Source organism: Aristolochia californica, unplaced genomic scaffold (genome assembly GCF_029961685.1).
Source record: "Aristolochia californica isolate CCGP_79_NKW_82.1479 unplaced genomic scaffold, dmAriCali1.0.hap1 SCAF_10, whole genome shotgun sequence".
Classification (NCBI taxonomy): domain Eukaryota; kingdom Viridiplantae; phylum Streptophyta; class Magnoliopsida; order Piperales; family Aristolochiaceae; genus Aristolochia; species Aristolochia californica.
Genome location: NW_027181771.1, coordinates 5348459 through 5365760, shown reverse-complemented (window position 1 = coordinate 5365760; position 17302 = coordinate 5348459). Strand labels below are relative to the sequence as shown.

The 17302-nt window shown below is 39.2% G+C and overlaps 3 protein-coding genes across 5 annotated transcripts; 2 read left to right on the top strand and 1 right to left on the bottom strand.

The window, feature by feature from the left end:
- Positions 1-541: 541 nt before the first annotated feature.
- On the top strand, positions 542-4043 carry LOC137934495 (UDP-glucuronic acid decarboxylase 5-like). 3 transcript variants are annotated; one of them, XM_068778884.1, is made up of 13 exons: positions 542-630; positions 1352-1457; positions 1604-1690; positions 2014-2101; positions 2182-2273; positions 2375-2439; positions 2529-2617; positions 2703-2780; positions 2874-2967; positions 3070-3136; positions 3235-3298; positions 3393-3433; positions 3584-4043. In XM_068778884.1, exons 2-13 carry the CDS (start codon positions 1371-1373, stop codon positions 3764-3766), a joined length of 1035 nt encoding a protein of 344 aa, XP_068634985.1. In that variant the 5' UTR covers positions 542-630; positions 1352-1370; the 3' UTR covers positions 3767-4043. The 3 variants fall into 3 exon arrangements, with proteins under 3 accessions (XP_068634985.1, XP_068634994.1, XP_068634978.1); XM_068778893.1 differs by lacking the exon at positions 542-630 and adding an exon at positions 660-725; XM_068778877.1 differs by lacking the exon at positions 542-630 and adding an exon at positions 818-922.
- A 3933-nt stretch (positions 4044-7976) lies between these two features.
- LOC137942705 (pentatricopeptide repeat-containing protein At1g62350-like) lies at positions 7977-9098 on the top strand. Its single transcript, XM_068788440.1, has 2 exons — positions 7977-8430; positions 8581-9098. The coding sequence occupies exons 1-2, from the start codon at positions 8101-8103 to the stop codon at positions 8977-8979; spliced, it is 729 nt and encodes a 242-aa protein (XP_068644541.1). The 5' UTR covers positions 7977-8100; the 3' UTR covers positions 8980-9098.
- A 4427-nt stretch (positions 9099-13525) lies between these two features.
- LOC137942706 (probable CoA ligase CCL9) lies at positions 13526-16278 on the bottom strand. The gene is made up of 4 exons (XM_068788441.1): positions 16024-16278; positions 14295-15342; positions 14080-14183; positions 13526-13852 (listed from the first exon to the last, which is right to left on the bottom strand). Exons 1-4 carry the CDS (start codon positions 16225-16227, stop codon positions 13634-13636), a joined length of 1575 nt encoding a protein of 524 aa, XP_068644542.1. The 5' UTR covers positions 16228-16278; the 3' UTR covers positions 13526-13633.
- Between the last annotated feature and the right edge of the window lie 1024 nt (positions 16279-17302).

The following is a 17302-nucleotide window of genomic DNA, read 5'->3' as shown; positions in this document are numbered from 1 at the left end:
AGAGCCAGGAGTTCCATCTAATAGAGATAATATGATAATACTCATTCGTAATCTCAAAGATAACCCTTATCATATAATCTTATCTATATGTAAACTATAGATACCTATGATTCATGACGGATCAATCGAACACCAAACGAATTCGATCATTGACCCCATTGGTTCCATTTCAATAGGGTTGGCTTAATTGCTTTTGGAAGGTGGAGTTTTCAGCTACAACTTTGGCATTTAGCTTTGGAGCTTCTCTGTAATTTATTAACTATCTTTTTAATTCCAAGGATATCCCACGGACTTTCCGCTGCTCCATGTTCATATAAAGTCCACGGACTCTCTGCTTGTTAACCGATACACGGACTTGGAGCAGCAAAGAAAACGAATTCTATGACCGCGTCAAGTCACTCGCCTCCTCGTGTTTCCGGATAATATTTACAAGTCAGATTCACGAAAATCGCGGAAACTGAGTGAGGGTAGAATCGTCTTTTCGTATCCATCAAATTCGGGTATATAAGTAGCTGCCAGCTTCCTCAACCACTGTGGTCCCACCGAATCAGAGTTCACTCCCCCCGAGATCTCACCACTCTTCTCACTCCTCCCTCACTTTAAACCCTAACTCTATTCCTTCTTCTCAAGGTGATTAGCAGGCAATCGCTTTTTCTTTCTTTGCCTGTCGTTTGGTATGATTATTCTCCTCGATTTTGTCGAACCGGAGATCTAGATCTGAATTGGTTGGTACTGTTTTTGTTCTTGAGTCTCTGTCACCACCTTTGCGTGAAAGAGAAGCGTTTATTTAGCTCATTTCCCCACCGCTTTTGGTGGCGTTTATATTAGTGTTGCATGTTGAATGTTGAGTATCTGAGAGAATTGGTTCGTTGTTATTTTCGTTTGATTGAGTTTGAGGTTCCTTCAGGGGTTCTATTCACAGGTTTGGTTAACGTCTTTTGAGAATCTCATTTGTAGTGTCTTTTGTAGATCTGTTTTTTTTTTCTTCTACTGTAGCTCTTGTATGAAATCTGGGGTGGAATCTACTTCTGTAGTCATCGGTTGAGCCTTCAGTGAACTTTTTGTTAGTTCTTATACTTTCTAAAAGTTTGAGGTCGGGACCTTTCTGAAATTAGTGTTATGAAATGTAGAATAGGAGAGTTCAATATCTCAATGCTCTTTGTTTGTTCGTAATTTTTTGTTCTCATAGTGCTTTCCTATTGCGGACAAAGCGATTCTGTTTTGTTTTTTTCGTGTTAGACCGTGTGTTGGATTTCAAATAACATAATGTGAAATCTTTCAGAAAATAAAATAAAATTTGATAAGCCTTCATCAGATGTAAAGCATGGTATTTATCAGGGAATTCGTGCAGGTCGGCAAGAATTTGATCAATGGCTAAAGAGGCTTCAAATGGCAGCAGCCCTCATGCAAAGCCACCTCCAACACCATCTCCACTACGCAACTCAAAATTTTTCCAGGTAAACAGACTCCCTTTCAATCAGGTACACATTCTAGTGGGATGTTATTTTAGGGTAAACACTTCCTCGTAAGAGGAATTTTTGAAATCTATGCTTGTTGCAGTTTTTGCTTACTATTAAGTAAGGTTTTTTACTGTTTGTCACAGGCTAACATGAGGATTTTGATATCTGGGGGAGCTGGATTTATTGGATCTCACCTAGTTGACAAATTGATGGAAAACGAGAAAAATGAGGTACTACATGATGTTATTACGATTTGATGAAATTCTCAAATATTTGCCATCATTATAGAAGCAGATTATAAGGTGCCAATCAACTTGTTAATAATAATTATGCCTTTACATCTAAGTCGCTGATATGTGCTACTTGTCAAGCTGTTGTTGCATCTCTTTGATCATATGAGCTGCCTGTGCTATTTCTCATGATTGAGTGTAAGGCATCGTGCAGTTTAATACTAAAAATAAATAACTTATCCTTTTTACTAGAACGCTTAGGAATTTTTTCTTTAATATCATCGAAAAAAGATTTAATATCTGTCATTGTCTTCTTCTCATAGGTTATTGTTGCTGATAACTATTTCACTGGCTCAAAGGACAACCTCCGAAAGTGGATTGGTCACCCCAGATTTGAGCTTATTAGACATGGTAACATTGATATTTTTGTATCCAAACTAGTATGGGCTCATGTAAAACAAAATTAATATTTTTTTCCTTTTGTCTTGCAGATGTGACAGAACCATTGTTGGTAGAGGTTGATCGCATATATCATTTAGCTTGTCCTGCTTCTCCTATCTTTTACAAATACAATCCTGTGAAGGTCTCTCTCTCCTTAAGTTCTCTGGTTGTTTTGTTTTGTTAATATTTAACTTGATTGCAGACTTCTTGTATATGCTTGACTTATCCTAATCTGATTTACAGACAATAAAGACAAATGTGATTGGGACCCTGAATATGCTGGGGCTTGCTAAACGAGTTGGAGCAAGGTTTGAATACTGGACCTAACTTTGCTGTTTGTTATGGTCGTTAAATTTGAACATCCTCATTATAATTCATAGATTTGAATCTTGAGCAGGATTTTACTTACATCGACTTCAGAGGTTTATGGTGATCCTCTTGAGCATCCACAGAAGGAGGAGTACTGGGGAAATGTGAATCCAATTGGTATGTTTTTTCTCCATTATACTGGTCAACAATCTTGTAATCAATTCGTATGTACCTGATGCATAACTTTTGAATGTTCGTCCAGGAGTTCGGAGTTGCTATGATGAGGGGAAGCGTGTGGCTGAGACTTTGATGTTTGATTATCACAGGCAGCATGGCATAGGTAAAAATTAATCTAATCATGTGCCAAATGGGAGAACTCTGGTGAACTGCTAATTCTCACTCATTGGTCTTTATGTGTGATCTTGTGCAACAGAAATCCGCATTGCTAGGATCTTCAACACATATGGACCCCGGATGAATATTGATGATGGACGAGTTGTTAGCAACTTTATTGCCCAAGCTCTTCGGTAATGCCTAGCTTGTAACTCATATGTGTCATTCATCTATTTGACTGCCTTATATTTGTGAAGCTTTCTCTCCCTTCTAGTCTTAAAAATATCATTTTTCAGGGATGAGCCCTTGACTGTTCAAGCACCAGGAACGCAGACAAGGAGCTTCTGTTATGTGTCTGACATGGTATGATGTAAATTGGCTTTTCAACCCAACTCTCTAGGACATCAAAATTATGTAGAATTTTTATGTATGTGTTAATCTTCTCTTTATATAATTTAAAGGTTGATGGCCTAGTTCGACTCATGGAAGGAGATCACACTGGACCTATTAACATTGGGAACCCAGGTGAATCTGCAGTCTCCCCATTGTTGCTACAGATTTTAAATCTTTATTTGGTTGGGCACATGAATGACTTCTTGGCTTATTTGTGTTTGTTTAGGTGAATTTACAATGATGGAACTTGCAGAGACAGTGAAGGAGGTAAGATTTGTGTGTACTTTTTACACCCTAAAGAATCGTACAAGTAATGAAATATTTGGATAAACCAGATGGCTGAGATTTGTGAAACAGGAATTTGGTATCAGCCATTCTTTTATGGTCTGATCTGCTGATTAATTCTTCCATTTGCAGTTGATTAACCCTAGTGTTCCGATAAATATTGTGGAGAACACCCCTGACGATCCTAGGCAGAGGAAGCCGGATAATACCAAAGCAAAAGAGTTACTTGGTTGGGAACCGAAGGTCAAATTGAGGGATGGACTCCCTCTTATGGAAGAGGACTTCAGGCTGAGGCTTGGCGTTCAAAAGAAGTGAAGAGGAACTGTCCAGTGTTTTTTGGTAGAATAAGCAGAGTTTTGAATGGATATGTGGAGCATGTGTCAAAGTCATGAGACCCCCTTCCTAATATATTGATTTATTCCTTAGTCTGGATGTTTGTTTGCATGAAAAATAAAAGTTTTTTGTCGGGTCATGTAGGAAGGTATTATTGGTTTTTATACTGCGAGAAGGTGTCTTTCATTACTGCATGAATACAGGTAAGCTCAAATGTATCCAATTTATATATATAGAAAAAATTATTTCCTTGGTTTAATTGTTGGGTACTTCAAGTTCATAAAGAAAGGGTGCATATTTTTGTCTCGGAGAAGTTGAAGGAGGCTGATGTCTGGAAGCCCGCCACAGGAAACTGAAGTAAAAAAAAAAAAGCAGCAAATGCTTAAGAGACGATCGCAGTAACCCCTCTCCCGGAAAACAAAATACCCAACCACCTAAAAGCACGTGAGGGAATCAACTACAGACCCAAGAGGCTAGCGTAAAGACAGCCTCTAACCTCTGTTGTATGTTAGATGTCCTGCTGTAGCTACTTCGACCTCCAGTTAACCATGCCAGTCCAAGAAGGATCCGATGGTTCTGGATAAGCTGAGAAACTGCCCATTGATTAATTGACACATTCTCTTTGGAGTTCCTCGTTTCTAAGTTGTCTATAATTTTAGGGTAGAATTAGACCCAAACTTTGTCATGGTCTCAGAGTTGAGTTTCGGCTCAAGCCCATCAGGGACACTTTGGTTAGCTTCGAGTGGAGGTATTCTCTGTTTTCAAATACTTTCTTACTCGTACTGAATTTTTTTTCAATGTACAAATTAATGCCATATTCTACTGTCGAACCTCATTTACTATCAATTTCTTTTTGATTGCCAAAATTATTTTTGTGTTAGAAAATAGACTCAAAGATTTTTTCTGTCAATATATAATTTTTAATATGAAAAACTCATTATGAAGGTTAGAATGCCAAGAATACACGGGTACCATGATAATATATAAAGAAAAAAGATAGAATACGAATCTAGATAGATAATAAAATGATCATACTATCTCTGTGGGTTGACTGACTCAATTCATAGAACTTGTTCTGATACTATTTTGAATTTATAAAAAAGGAAAAACTCTAATGGTTTGATGTAATTTGAGTATATTAGCCTCTATTTATAATTAAAGAAAAAGAATTCAAGTACAATTAAACTACCTTTGTCCCAATTGCACCCAAAGTCTGACAAAATAAGTTCTAGTATAATTAAAAAATTGAACATAAATACAAACTAAAATAACTAAAACACTTTTTAATTGAAACTCTTCTATGAGACCTTCCATATGAATTCTAGTTATGTGAAACTTCTTAATATGAGAATCATGTGCGACACTTTCATGCTTGCTATTCAACATAGTTTGAGTCTCTTACCTCTTTCAAAGTGGTAGACTCATCATCATCTTCAATTTCCATGAGTCCAACATCACTTTCTTCTTCCTCGGAATAGTTGAACTTTTATTCTATAACGTCTCAAACCGAGATCAAGACTTTCTTCTTGTTCTTTGGATCTTTCTTTGAGGATGAGATTTTTCCTTTTAGGTTTAGGCATTTGTTTCTTCTACTCTTTGGGTTACCACACTCAAAACAAATGTCAATTTTCTTACAATATTTTTCATTTTGAGTTCTAACTTGGTCTCTTTTGAAAATTTTCTTCTTCCTATACATCTTTTGAAGGTGTCTAGTGATGAAACTCACCTCATCAGAGCTCTCTTCACTGGAGTCATTTTCAGTACTAGTTTTGGCCTTAAGAGCAAGAGTTTTCCTTTTTGGCTGATCTTCTTCTTATTTTTTAGGTTCCATCTCATATATTAGGAGAATCCCTAGAAGTTCTTTTGAGCTTATAGTCATAAAGTTAGTGTTCTCACGAATGACGCCTCCTCATGTCCCATGACTTTGGAAGTGCCTTGAGAAACTTGTCATGTTGCCTATAGAAGGAGATCCGCTCTCTTATAATGTTCAATTCATTTATAATATGAGTGAACCTAGAGTTCATGTTAGCTATTGATTAATCCGAATTCATATTTAATTCTTCGTATTGGACAATTAAGAAGCTAATCCTAAAGTCCTTGACTCTAATGGTTTCCTCATGTATGACCTCTAGTTTATCCCATATTTCTTTGGCGGTCTTACTTATGGAAACCCAATTGAACTCATTTGGTCCTAAGGCACACAACAAAAAGTTGATGGGCCTTGGAATTTAATTTGAGTTGCTCTTTGTCTTCCTTAATTAGTTCATTGAAACTCTTTGTGATATCAATATCATTTTCAAGTTTTTGTTCCTCAAATGGGTCATTCTTTGTCACATGTCAAATGTCTCAATCAAAGAATTTCATTCTTACCTTCTATTACCCAAAGTTAACTCTATTAAATAGTAGGGGACAATTGGCGGATTATCCTCAAGAATGAGCAATTTATCTTGAGATGTCATTCTAATCGGATTTCAAAATCAAGTAGATTTTGACACAAATCAAGTTTTTGCTTGCTCTAATACCAATTGTTGGCCGTGTGGCTTCTTAAGAGGGGCATAAATTGAGGTTTTCAAACATTAAAACTTAAGGTGAGCAAGAATTAAAGAAAATAAAATTTTAATTTTTTTTTAAAAATTAACACACCACAAACGAGAGCACCAAATGTTTTCTTATTAATGCTCCCCTATTGGTATTCACTACCTAAGAACCCATGCTTGGGAAATTTCACTAATGATCGCTCTATTAGCTTGGAAGTACAAGAAAAAGATTTTGGCTCTCCTTCAAGCCTCATGTATGCTCAAATACATTATTACAACTTAATCTCTCCAAAAGAATAGCTAGATTCTAGCTCTAACTGTTTTTTTTATCTAGAACTAACAAGGTTCTAGATAAACCTCCCAAGAAATGCAAAAATACAAAGAAAGGTAAAATTTACACCTTTTAAATCGTGGAGAGAGCCTTCTCCTTGAAAGCTCCAATGTTCCAACCTTTGATGCAAAATGGAGTAGATAGGAGTTTGTCTAAAATATGTGCAAGGAATTGGAAATTGAGAAAGATATGGAGTGGTTTTGCAAAATAGGTTTTTCTTTCTCAAAATAGAACTTGAATTTCAAGTAATTGAGAATAAAAATAAGTAGGTATGTCACTAAAAGTTCATCAACTTCTCAATGAGAGATTTAGTTGGGTATTTATAAGCTCCCCAAGCCAAACTAGAAGTTTTTTTGTTCATTTGTAAAAAGTAGATTTTACATTGATCAATCAATGTAAAGTGATTCATTGATCAATCATGTGTAACAACTATAGTTTTTTTTTCACAAAATAACTTATTGATCGATGGTATGATCGATCAATATTTCCATTGGGTCTGACATTTTAAGTTGACCGATCAATATACATGGTATGATCAATCAAATCAAAATTCCTACTGGTAGTGCATAACAAATATGATTTGTTTTTACTATGATTGATCGTATTTTATGTCCCTGGTTGGCAAAGTCTTGTATGATCGATCAGTCTCAGGAGGTTAATCGATCAACCAACATAATTTTGCTTTGTCTGGACAGTATCGATGGATCAAACCACTGGGTTGATCGATCATGTTTCATAGCACAATTTTCCCATGTTATAGATTATCGATCAATCAATTGTGGTTGATCGATCATGTTTAGTATTTTTGGCTTATGATTGACCGTGGTTGATCGATAATGCTTTATGTTTTGGCTTGTGTACTTCTGGTTGATTGATCATTGGCAAATGTTGATCGATCAATCCAGTGCCAGTTCACTATGTGAATTCTTAAAGCATGAAAATTTATGATCGTGTGTGATTCTAATATGTATGAAATATGTGTGATTTGATAAAAAAAAAAATGTTTGAATACAAGTATGAGCTAAAACTCCAAAATTTAAATTGTACCTATTTTTTGGAAGAATCGGAGTGCTCTCTTACATAGATTGAGTTTTGACATTTCTCAATACTTCATGAACTTTACTCTTCAATTTTTCTTCTTCTTTTTAAGGGTGGTTCTTCAAGAACATTGATATTCCATGGAGCTTGAGTTGAGTTTTGTGTCTAAAAGAAATGTATATAAAATGTTAGAATTGTAATTGTTAACTCAATTAAGTTATGTTTTCGTCAAAATCAAGAAGGGAGTGAATACTGGTAGGGCTTCTCTCCCCCTTTCATTGGTCTTTTTCTTTTTCCCTTGTTCACTTTAGTCCGAACAAGGTTGTCGGATTATCATCCCGAGATCCAATTTACAACTATTTGGTGATCTGGATTCGGTGTAGGAAGATTTTGACTTCTCCAGTTTTCTCATGGCGGTGGCCTCGCTCTGGTACTCGAGTTCCCTGCATTTGGCCTCTGCTTCCTTCCCAGTAAGCAAAATCGCAGGGCATCATCGGGTCAAGTGCAGTCTCAGAGACAAGGGCTTAAAGAAGAAACCGTTGTGGCGAAAGGCGCAGGACATGAGCACCGAAGCCATCCAGGCATCTCGTGCCCTCAAATTAGCATTTTCCGACCATCAAAATGTCGAGCAAAAGATCGCTGCAGTTTTTCTATCCAAAATTTCGAGGCTACTCAAGGCCGATTTGCTGTCGCTTCTCTCGCACCTCCAGCGCTCCAATTTCTGCACTCTTGCCGTCAAGGTGTTTACTGTTTTGCCTTTCCCATTGCAGCTTTTGTGTATTTGCTCGTCGATTCAATTGGACAATTCAGCCAGATCACCACACAAAAGGAGGAATTCCTTAATTATTCAATCTGATGACTGAGCTAGGTTAAATTCGATCCAATTGCAGGTCTTCGAGCACGCGCGGAAGGAAACATGGTACAAGCCTGATATTGTACTGTTCTACGACATGATCTACATGTTGGCGAGGAACGAACTGGTGGAGGAAGCAGAGTTTTATTTTATCCAGCTACAATTGGAAGGTCTCCAGCCGGATTGGAGGGTCTTTACCGAGATGATAGGGGCTTACATGGAAGTGGGCATGGTTGACAAATCCATGGAGATGTACACGAGTATGAAAGAATTGGGCTGCAAACCCAGCGAACTGACGTATAAAATCTTAATCAATAACTTGGTGAGATTTGGAAGAGATGACTTGGTGGAACTTGTCAAGAAAGAAGTCGACGAGAATTTGGACGAACCGGATTTGATTTGGAGGAGTTTTGATAAACGAACAAAGGCAAAATGAGACTTCCTACTTGATACAGAAACTAATACTCTGCTTCTTCTGGCAAATTTACAACTCTGAATTTGGCATTCTGATGTTGATAATCAAATCTCTGTCCGGGGTAACCGGGTTTTTCTTCTTCTGCTGGGAAAAGTAAGTTCTGTTCAAACTTGAAACTGGTAATTTCTCGTTTTAGCTTCAAACCAAATCCGAAATCAGATTGATTTATTAAAGAAAGCGTCTGTCTTTATACTGAATTTTGAGGTTGTAATCTCCTTCAATACCATTTGCTCTCAACCATTAAAGGCTCCAACAGTGAGTGTTTCAACCAGAAATAGGATAAAGAATAGTAACACATCACCCACTGAAAGCCACACCAAGTAGAGGGCTTTTCTTACCAATTAACCAGCAGTAAAGTCAGCAAAACAATAGAAAAATAGTAAATTTCATGGAAAGATCTGATACAAATACAAAAAGGTCAGCACGTAAGGGTGATTGAAGAGAGATAATATAGAAAAATGTAAAGCTGGCCATGAGTATGTTTGGTGCGCCTTTAATTCTCCAACGTATGTTTTGGGCTAGAAACACTGAAAAGTCGAGATAAGTCTGAAATGAAAGCAAATATAGAGCTGGTGATGGTCACAGCTTGGAGTGAATAACCATGACATGTGTTGACTCCTTGGAACACCCAGTTGTGCTCAGCGGGTTGGAAGGAAGGAGTCATTTGAAGCCCTCCACTCGCTACAACTGTAGCCAACAGCCATTGATCCAAGTGAGTCCTAATTTACTGGTCCTGTTGCTTTCAGGCGAAGACTTGACTTTTCATTTCTGTAGAAAAACGCAGCCAAGGTTGAAGAACATTTGCAGGACATCTATGTAGAAAGACGTTTGTGTTTTACTCGTATGATCAAGAAGAGAAGAAGAACCCATTCAGACGCCAGGGAAAGTGAGCATATAGCCAATAGCAACTAAGCAGTGAGATCAGGCTTGGAGAGGCTGAAACACAAATAAATGCACAACACTAACGTCTTTTTTGGGTTAGAAAAACTTAAAAGCCTTACCAACGAAAAGTCAAGACTCATTGAACTAGGGGTCTCGGTGGATTTGGTAAATGTAGAGCTGGTCGTGGTTACAGATTGGAATGAATAACCAGTCCATTTTGAGTCAAACGGTAACCCATCTTTCAAATCTTATAAATGGCAGATGTTTGGAATGTCCGGGAAGACAACAAGTGGTGTTGGTTTGGCTGCAAAGTCGGACAATAGAATTGGCAACTCCGTGTTTGGAAGACTTTTTCTGGTGATCTCGTTCAGTTTAACATGCTGCAATTGAGTTGAAGGCGCGCTTTGCAAGGATGGGGAGAGGAATGGGCAACTCCCTGTTTGGAAGACTTTTTTTGGTGATCTCGTTCAGTTTAACATGCTGCAATTGGGTTGAAGCCGCCCTCTCCACATCCTTGCAAAGTGCAGCTTCAACCCAATTGCAGCATGTTAAACTGAACGAGGGCTCTCACCAAGTTCAGAAATAGTCTGCATGATCCTTTGAATCGGCTATCTTCCTAGGATGATCTTTTCGGATTGTTGCAAATGGGGAGGAATCACTTGCAACAAGAAAACTGGGTATGTTATCAAACTTGACCTTCGAAATAACGACAACTGGAATTTAAGTGGTGAATTCGCCACGTCTCCTAAAACTAAGCATCTAAGGTACTTAGATTTGAGATATAACAGCTTTGATGGCAATTCAATCCCAGCTATTTTAGGTTCTCTAAGCTAAGGTACTTGACCTATCGGGTGCTGGTTTTAAAGGGATAATTCCTTCCCAACTTGGGAATCTCTCTATGCTTGAGTACCTAGATGTCTCTTTTTTTGAGTACTTGAATGTTTATTTGTGTGTCTTGGCCATTGACAACCTTCAATGGTTTAACATGAATAATGTGGATCTATCAAGCGCAAATGAAGATTGGCTTCATATACTAAATAGGCTTCCTTCCCTTGTTGAGGTTCATCTGGGAATATATAATCTATTTTCTATTCCTCTCACTGTTCCCATTGTCAATATCACGTCTCTTCGTGTAAATATATAATCTATTTTCTATTCCTCTCACTGTTCCCATTGTCAATATCACGTCTCTTCGTGTACTTGGTCTTTCATCAAATAACTTACACTCGATGATTCCTATCTGGATTGTTAGTCTCAAAAACCTTGTGTCATTGGGTTTGTCCTGTAACGCCCTTTATGGCCCTATTCCCTTTTGGTTCCCAAAACTAGAATTATTGCAAGAAATAAAATTGGAGTGGAATTCTGACCTCCATGGGAACTTGTCACACATACTTGAAGGCTTCGAGAGAAAGATCAATTGAATAGGTCTATCAGGATCAATTTCGATGGAGAAATACTAGGGGCCATTGGGAATATGACCTCACTTATTGAACTTTATTTGGCGGAAAATCGAGTTATTGGAAGTATTCCTGAAAGTATAAGCAATCTCCAAAATTTAGAAGTTTTGGATTTGTCTCGATACGACATAAATAGGGGAATGATTCTTGATCGAATGTGTCGACTAAAGAAGCTCAAAGCCCTTTCTCTCGTTGGATGCATACTTTCAGGTCCTATACCTCAGTGTCTGGGTGAGTTGTCTTTCCTTGAGACGCTAGATCTTGGTTCAAATAATTTGAGTGGAGTTCTTACGAAGATTTTGGGACAACTAGCTTACTTAAGAAGGATGCTTTATTGGAAACAATTTTCTATCAAGTACCGTTTCTGAAGTTCATTTCAGAAATTTGAGCAAATTAAAAGAACTAGACATGTCCTCCAACACTTTAGCCCTTCAATTACATGAGTGGTCACCTCCATTTCAACTCGATTACGTCGTGCTGAGCTCAAGTAACTTAAGTCCAAACTTCCCTTCTTGGTTAAAACTGCAAAAAAGATACGATATCAACTTTGTATATCTCAAATGCAAGCATTTCATATGATATGCTAGATTGGTTTTGGGACATCACCCTTCAACTTTACGTATTAGATCTTTCATATAATAAGATAAAGGAGAATTTACCAGACCCTTTTAAGACGAAGGAAGGTGGATTTATTGGTTTGAACTCAAAACTTATTTTGGGGTCCTATACCAAATATGATATGTAAGGGTAGTGACCTAGATATCTCCAACAACAATTTCTCTGGATCCCTCCCTCAAGGACTAGGCTATTTGCAATCCTTTTTTGCTTCAAATAATCACATCAACGGTACTATCCCATCGTCAATTGGAGAATCAACACAACTAAGTTCACTTGACTTGTCCAGAAACAAACTAAAGGGCAACATTCCCCCAACAATTGGAAACTGCACAAGGTTTGAGGTGCTTGACTTGAGTGAAATTTTTTTGTAAGGAGAAATACCAGAATCTTTGGGTCACATATAGGTTCTCTGATATTTACACCTGAACAAAAACAATTTATATGAAGGAATTCTAAATTTGTTAAATAGTAGTGGGACTTTGTGAACTATTGACCTTGGTGAGAATAATTTGTCTGGAGAAATTCCAGCATGCATCTGTGATGTTGTAGCACTTATGAGACTCAGCTTGCGGTCCAATTTGTTCTCTGGGGAAATTCCGCTTCAACTCTCAAAGGCAAGTTCACTCCAAGTATTGGATTTGTCAAAGAATAAACTAATTGGTTCAATTCCTCCAAGTTTTGGGAATTTGTCAACAATGAGAATCCAGAGCATGTATTCTTTTTTTGAATGGATTCCTTCCCTACAACTATACTGTGAAGACAAAAAAGCTTATGGAGATAAGTTACATGTGACAAAAAAAACTCAGATATTGAAATATACAAGGACACTCCCACTTGTTACAAGTTTGGACATTTCTAACAATGATTTGGTTGATGATGTTCCGAAGGAATTAACAAGACTAGTAGGTCTTTGCATATTGAACTTGTTTGGAAATCACATCACAGGAAAGATTTTAGAAAACATCAGTAACTTGAACTTGTTGGAGTTACTTGATCTATCAAGAAATCAGTTATTTGGTTTGATTCCTTAGAGCTAGTCATATTTGACTTCATTGGGGTGCTTAAATTTATCATACAACAGTCTGGAAGAATTCCAATTGGTCCACACAATTCCAACTTTTTTTATCGAATCAGGTGACAAAGCTACTAGTAGCAATGAAAGAGGAGGAGCCATGGATTTGCAATAGGGTGCTCAGGAATCTTATTGATTTTGATATTCAAAATGTGATGGAGAATTGTTCTTTTTCGATTTGCATATGGTTTCTCATGTTAAACTTTTTCGATTTGCATATGGTTTCCCATGTTAATATTTATTGTTCTTAGTATATATCGAAAGAAGGTATGTTTATTTTACAAAGACGATAAATGAAAATAAATTGTCTGTTTCTCTTCAAACTGTTTCTTCTTGTAAATTTGAGCGGAAGTCCGAATGGGACTCTCACATGGACTTGGGTGGAGAGGAATCCCACCTTCCTTGTGACAAATTAAAGAAATAAAAGAAAGAGACAAAGAGAGGAGTTGCAGAGGGACCTGTTGTGCAGGACGTGGGCGAACAGAAGGCTGCTCTCTACAAATTTCATTGGGTAAGTGTCTCACGTAAAACCCTTCCCAATGTAACAGGAATGTACGTAATTCAGCCCAGAATCTCTGCGGCATTTTCAGGCTCCAAACTTGGGCACCTTGGCGGCGGAGACCTTAGCAAGGAAGTGCTCCGCCACAAACCGACGCTGAATCTTCCCCGTTGCAGTCTTGGGCACGGAGTCGGTGATGAAGACTCGCTTGGGAACTTTGAAGGAAGCCAGATTCTTCTTGCAGTACCTCAGCACCTCGGATTCGTCAATATCTGCCCCGTCTCTTGGAATAATCGCACAGTTTATCTGTCACCAAAACAAACATTTTAATTACCGCAACTCCATGCTGTCTGTTAGCATCATCATTCTTCACGACAGAATCAAGACCATTACAGTATTATATTCAAAGAACGCAGTAACGTGAAAGCAACTGAAAGAGGTGATTTAAAATTTTTTTTTTTTCCCGTAACTAGGAAATTCATTTTCTGTCTTTTTACTCTTTTCATTTTCTTAAAGTTTTTCCGATTTCTCACCTCTTCGCCGTATTTATCATCAGGAACACCGAACGCGACGGCCTGAGTCACGTCTGGGTGCGACAAAAGAACCGCGTCCACTTCAATGGGGGATATTTTCTCGCCTGTTGATATTCCAGAACCAACCCATATGAGAAACCCATATTTTTCACAGTTTACAGCTCTGCTTAGCCGGGAAGATAAAAGAGGGCTCTTTTAGTAAATAATATACATACCTCCGCGGTTGATGAGCTCCTTGATGCGGCCCACCAAATGAAGATAGCCCTCATCGTCCAAAAACCCGACATCTCCCGTGTGGAACCACCCGAACCGGAAAGCGGTTTTATTGGCCTCCGGATTGTTCTTATAACCCTTGGTCACGTTGGACCCGCGAATACAGACCTCTCCACTAATACCACGTGGAAGGTGGGTCCCTTTCTCGTCGAGAATCGTCATCTCCTGTCCGACCGGCCGGCCAACCGATCCCCCCCGGTGCTGTCCGTCCTCCGGCAGGGGGTTTGACGCCATCAGGTGAGCCGCTTCCGTCATCGCGTATGCTTCCAGCACCGGTGCACCGAACGCTTCCTCCAGCCGCACCAGGATAGCTGGCGCCAGAGAAGCGCTGCAGCTACGGATGAACCGGAGCTTCGGGTAGACCAGTTCCGGGTTGGTCGCGTGACGGTCCAGGAGGATCTGGTGGATGGTGGGAACCGCCGTGTAAAAGGTAGCGCAGGAGGCTCGCATGTCCGACCAGAACGTGGAGGCGGAAAACCGGCCGGAGGCCGAAAGCGTGACCGCCGCCCCGGCGGTGAGGGAGCTGAGAAGACCGGCGAGCAGGCCGTGAACGTGGAAGAGTGGGAGAACAATCACCGTCGAATCGGACTCAGCGAGTTTGTACACGGATTTGATATTTTGAACCGTAGCCCCGAGGTTTAACTGGGTTAGCGGGACTCCTTTCGGCCGGCTGGTGGTGCCGGAGGTGTGAAGGAAGAGCGACACGTCGGAGCGATCGTTGACGAGTTCGGCGATCGACTCGGTTTCCGATTCGCACTGTGGTAGGGAGAGTGTGAAAAGCGAGTCGGGGTGTGGGAGTGACGCGCTGGCGTGAGGGATGTTAAGTTTGCTGGCGGCGGCTTCAGCGGCGGGATGGCCGGTGTGGGAGGTGATGAGGAGTTTGGACTCCGAGTCAGAGAGGTAGAACTCGAACTCGTCCAAGGTGTACGCTGGGTTGAGCGGCGCTGCTACAGCTCTGGCTCGAATTACCGCCAAGAACAATATGACAAACTGCAAACGCAACGTTTCATGAGCAGCATATCGTAGCGCGAGGCGGCAAAAAACATAACAGTCACACGAAATAAAAAAGACCAGACTCGCAGAAGAATACTTGTTGTTGCTCTCTTCTATCAGACGAGTATTTGCCGAGAAGACATTATTCGAGAAAAGAGATAAAGTAAAGCAAAATTTATCACATAAACGCGTTCAATTTCGCATCTCGAAAATCAAAATAAAAAAATTCCGAGCTCAATTTATGGAACAGAAAAAGAAAAATCAGGCAAAGGAAATCTTCCAATTGCCAGATCTCAATTTACAAGAACAATCAAAGAGAAAGAATCAAGATCGAACACAGCCAAAAACGCAGAGCTAAAGAGAAAGAAGAATCGCCAGAAATCAATGGAAACCACGAAACAGTGGATATTTGCACAAAGCGCTTCCAGTGTCAATAGTCAATACTCACCTCTTCGATATGCAGCTGTTAAAATTTTCAATAGAACAGAAAAAGAAAAATCAGGCAAATAAAAGCTTCCAATTGCCAATTTAGAAGAAGAACCAAGAAAGAGCTTCAACCGAAAACACACAACTAAAAAGAAGAATAAATCGCCAGATTTTGAAAGAAAATTACGACACTTCAAATATTCTTCGCAAACCAAAACAGAACCACAGAGCGCTTCCATTCTCGATACCCACCTCAACAGTGTTAGGAAAAGTGAGAGCTACAACATCACCAGCGCGAACGCCTGCAGCGAGAAGCCGTCCAGCGGCCTCATCCACCAGCTCATCCAACCGTTTGTGAGAGATCTCGTACCTGCCGGAAACCGACAGAGCCCTCCGGTCCGGGAACTTCTGGGAGGCCTTCTTCAGCAATCCGGTCAGCGTCTCACTACGCTCCATCGAACAATCAAAGAATCAAACACAGAAAAAAAAAATCTGATTCGCCAAACTGGAAAAATGTCGAGAACGGAAGGAAGGAGAGAAGTGGTTTGGCAAGAGCAGGGAGGCGGGGTTTAAGAAGGCAAATGGAGGCGCAACTTTTGACGGTCAGCAGGAGTGTGCATGCCTCGGGATGGGTTTTCCAGGAAAATGTCTTCGCCGCGGTTGAGGCCACGTGGCGTACTTGGGGATTGACGTGGACAAACGCCACTTTTCGTGGGGAAAGCTTGTATAAGAAAGGCTAATACATCGTATACTGTATTATACTATGTATCTGGTTACGTATTCCTATATTTGGTGTGCCAAAGTAAGGGAAGAGGAACGTAGAGTAGAAGGCAAGGATAATCTCTTTCATTAAGAGACTAATCAATGTGCTTTATGGAGATTATAGAAGCAAGCTTAAGCACTTATTGAAAATGGGTAGGTGGAAGAAAAGTATTTTAAAATTTTAATTTTTAATTAAGATTTTTAAAATTATTTAACCTAAAATAAAAAATTGAATTTTCACGACTAATCGAGGGTATATTATTATAATGTAGAGATGGAGGGTATCCACAAAGTTGGAAGGGACATGCCCTAGAACTTTTCGCACCCCTACAAGCATGTTGTCAATCGTAACGTAGAGTAGCAGGCAAGGATAATCTCTTTCATTAGGAGACTAATCAATGTGCTTTATGGAGATTATAGAAACAAGCTTAAGCACTTATTGAAAATGGGTTGGTGGAAGAAAAGTATTTTAAAATTTTAATTTTTAATTAAGATTTTTAAAATTATTTAACCTAAAACAAAAAATTGAATTTTCACCACTAATCGAGGATATATTATTATAATGTAGATATGGAGGGTATCGACGAAGTTGGAAGGGACATGCCCTAGGACTTTTCGCACCCCTACAAGCATGTTGCCAATCGATACGTATCAGATTTTGCCTTAGCTAACACGAGTATATTAGCTAATAGAGGCTAATAATGCAAGGAAATATATGTCAACCGATACAAGGAAGTCGATATGTATATGTATAAGATATGGTCAATAA

Excerpts from the sequence above, each read along its gene's own strand:
- LOC137934495 (XM_068778884.1), top strand. The coding sequence starts at position 1,371 with ATGGCTAAAGAGGCTTCAAATGGCAGCAGCCCTCATGCAAAGCCACCT. Across the intron at positions 2,440-2,528 it reads GCTAAACGAGTTGGAGCAAG|GATTTTACTTACATCGACTT; the intron begins GTTTGAATACTG and ends AATCTTGAGCAG. Across the intron at positions 3,434-3,583 it reads TTGCAGAGACAGTGAAGGAG|TTGATTAACCCTAGTGTTCC; the intron begins GTAAGATTTGTG and ends TTCCATTTGCAG.
- LOC137942705 (XM_068788440.1), top strand. The coding sequence starts at position 8,101 with ATGGCGGTGGCCTCGCTCTGGTACTCGAGTTCCCTGCATTTGGCCTCT. Across the intron at positions 8,431-8,580 it reads TCTGCACTCTTGCCGTCAAG|GTCTTCGAGCACGCGCGGAA; the intron begins GTGTTTACTGTT and ends ATCCAATTGCAG.
- LOC137942706 (XM_068788441.1), bottom strand. The coding sequence starts at position 16,227 with ATGGAGCGTAGTGAGACGCTGACCGGATTGCTGAAGAAGGCCTCCCAG. Across the intron at positions 14,184-14,294 it reads GGAGCTCATCAACCGCGGAG|GCGAGAAAATATCCCCCATT; the intron begins GTATGTATATTA and ends GAATATCAACAG. Across the intron at positions 13,853-14,079 it reads ATGATAAATACGGCGAAGAG|ATAAACTGTGCGATTATTCC; the intron begins GTGAGAAATCGG and ends TTTTGGTGACAG.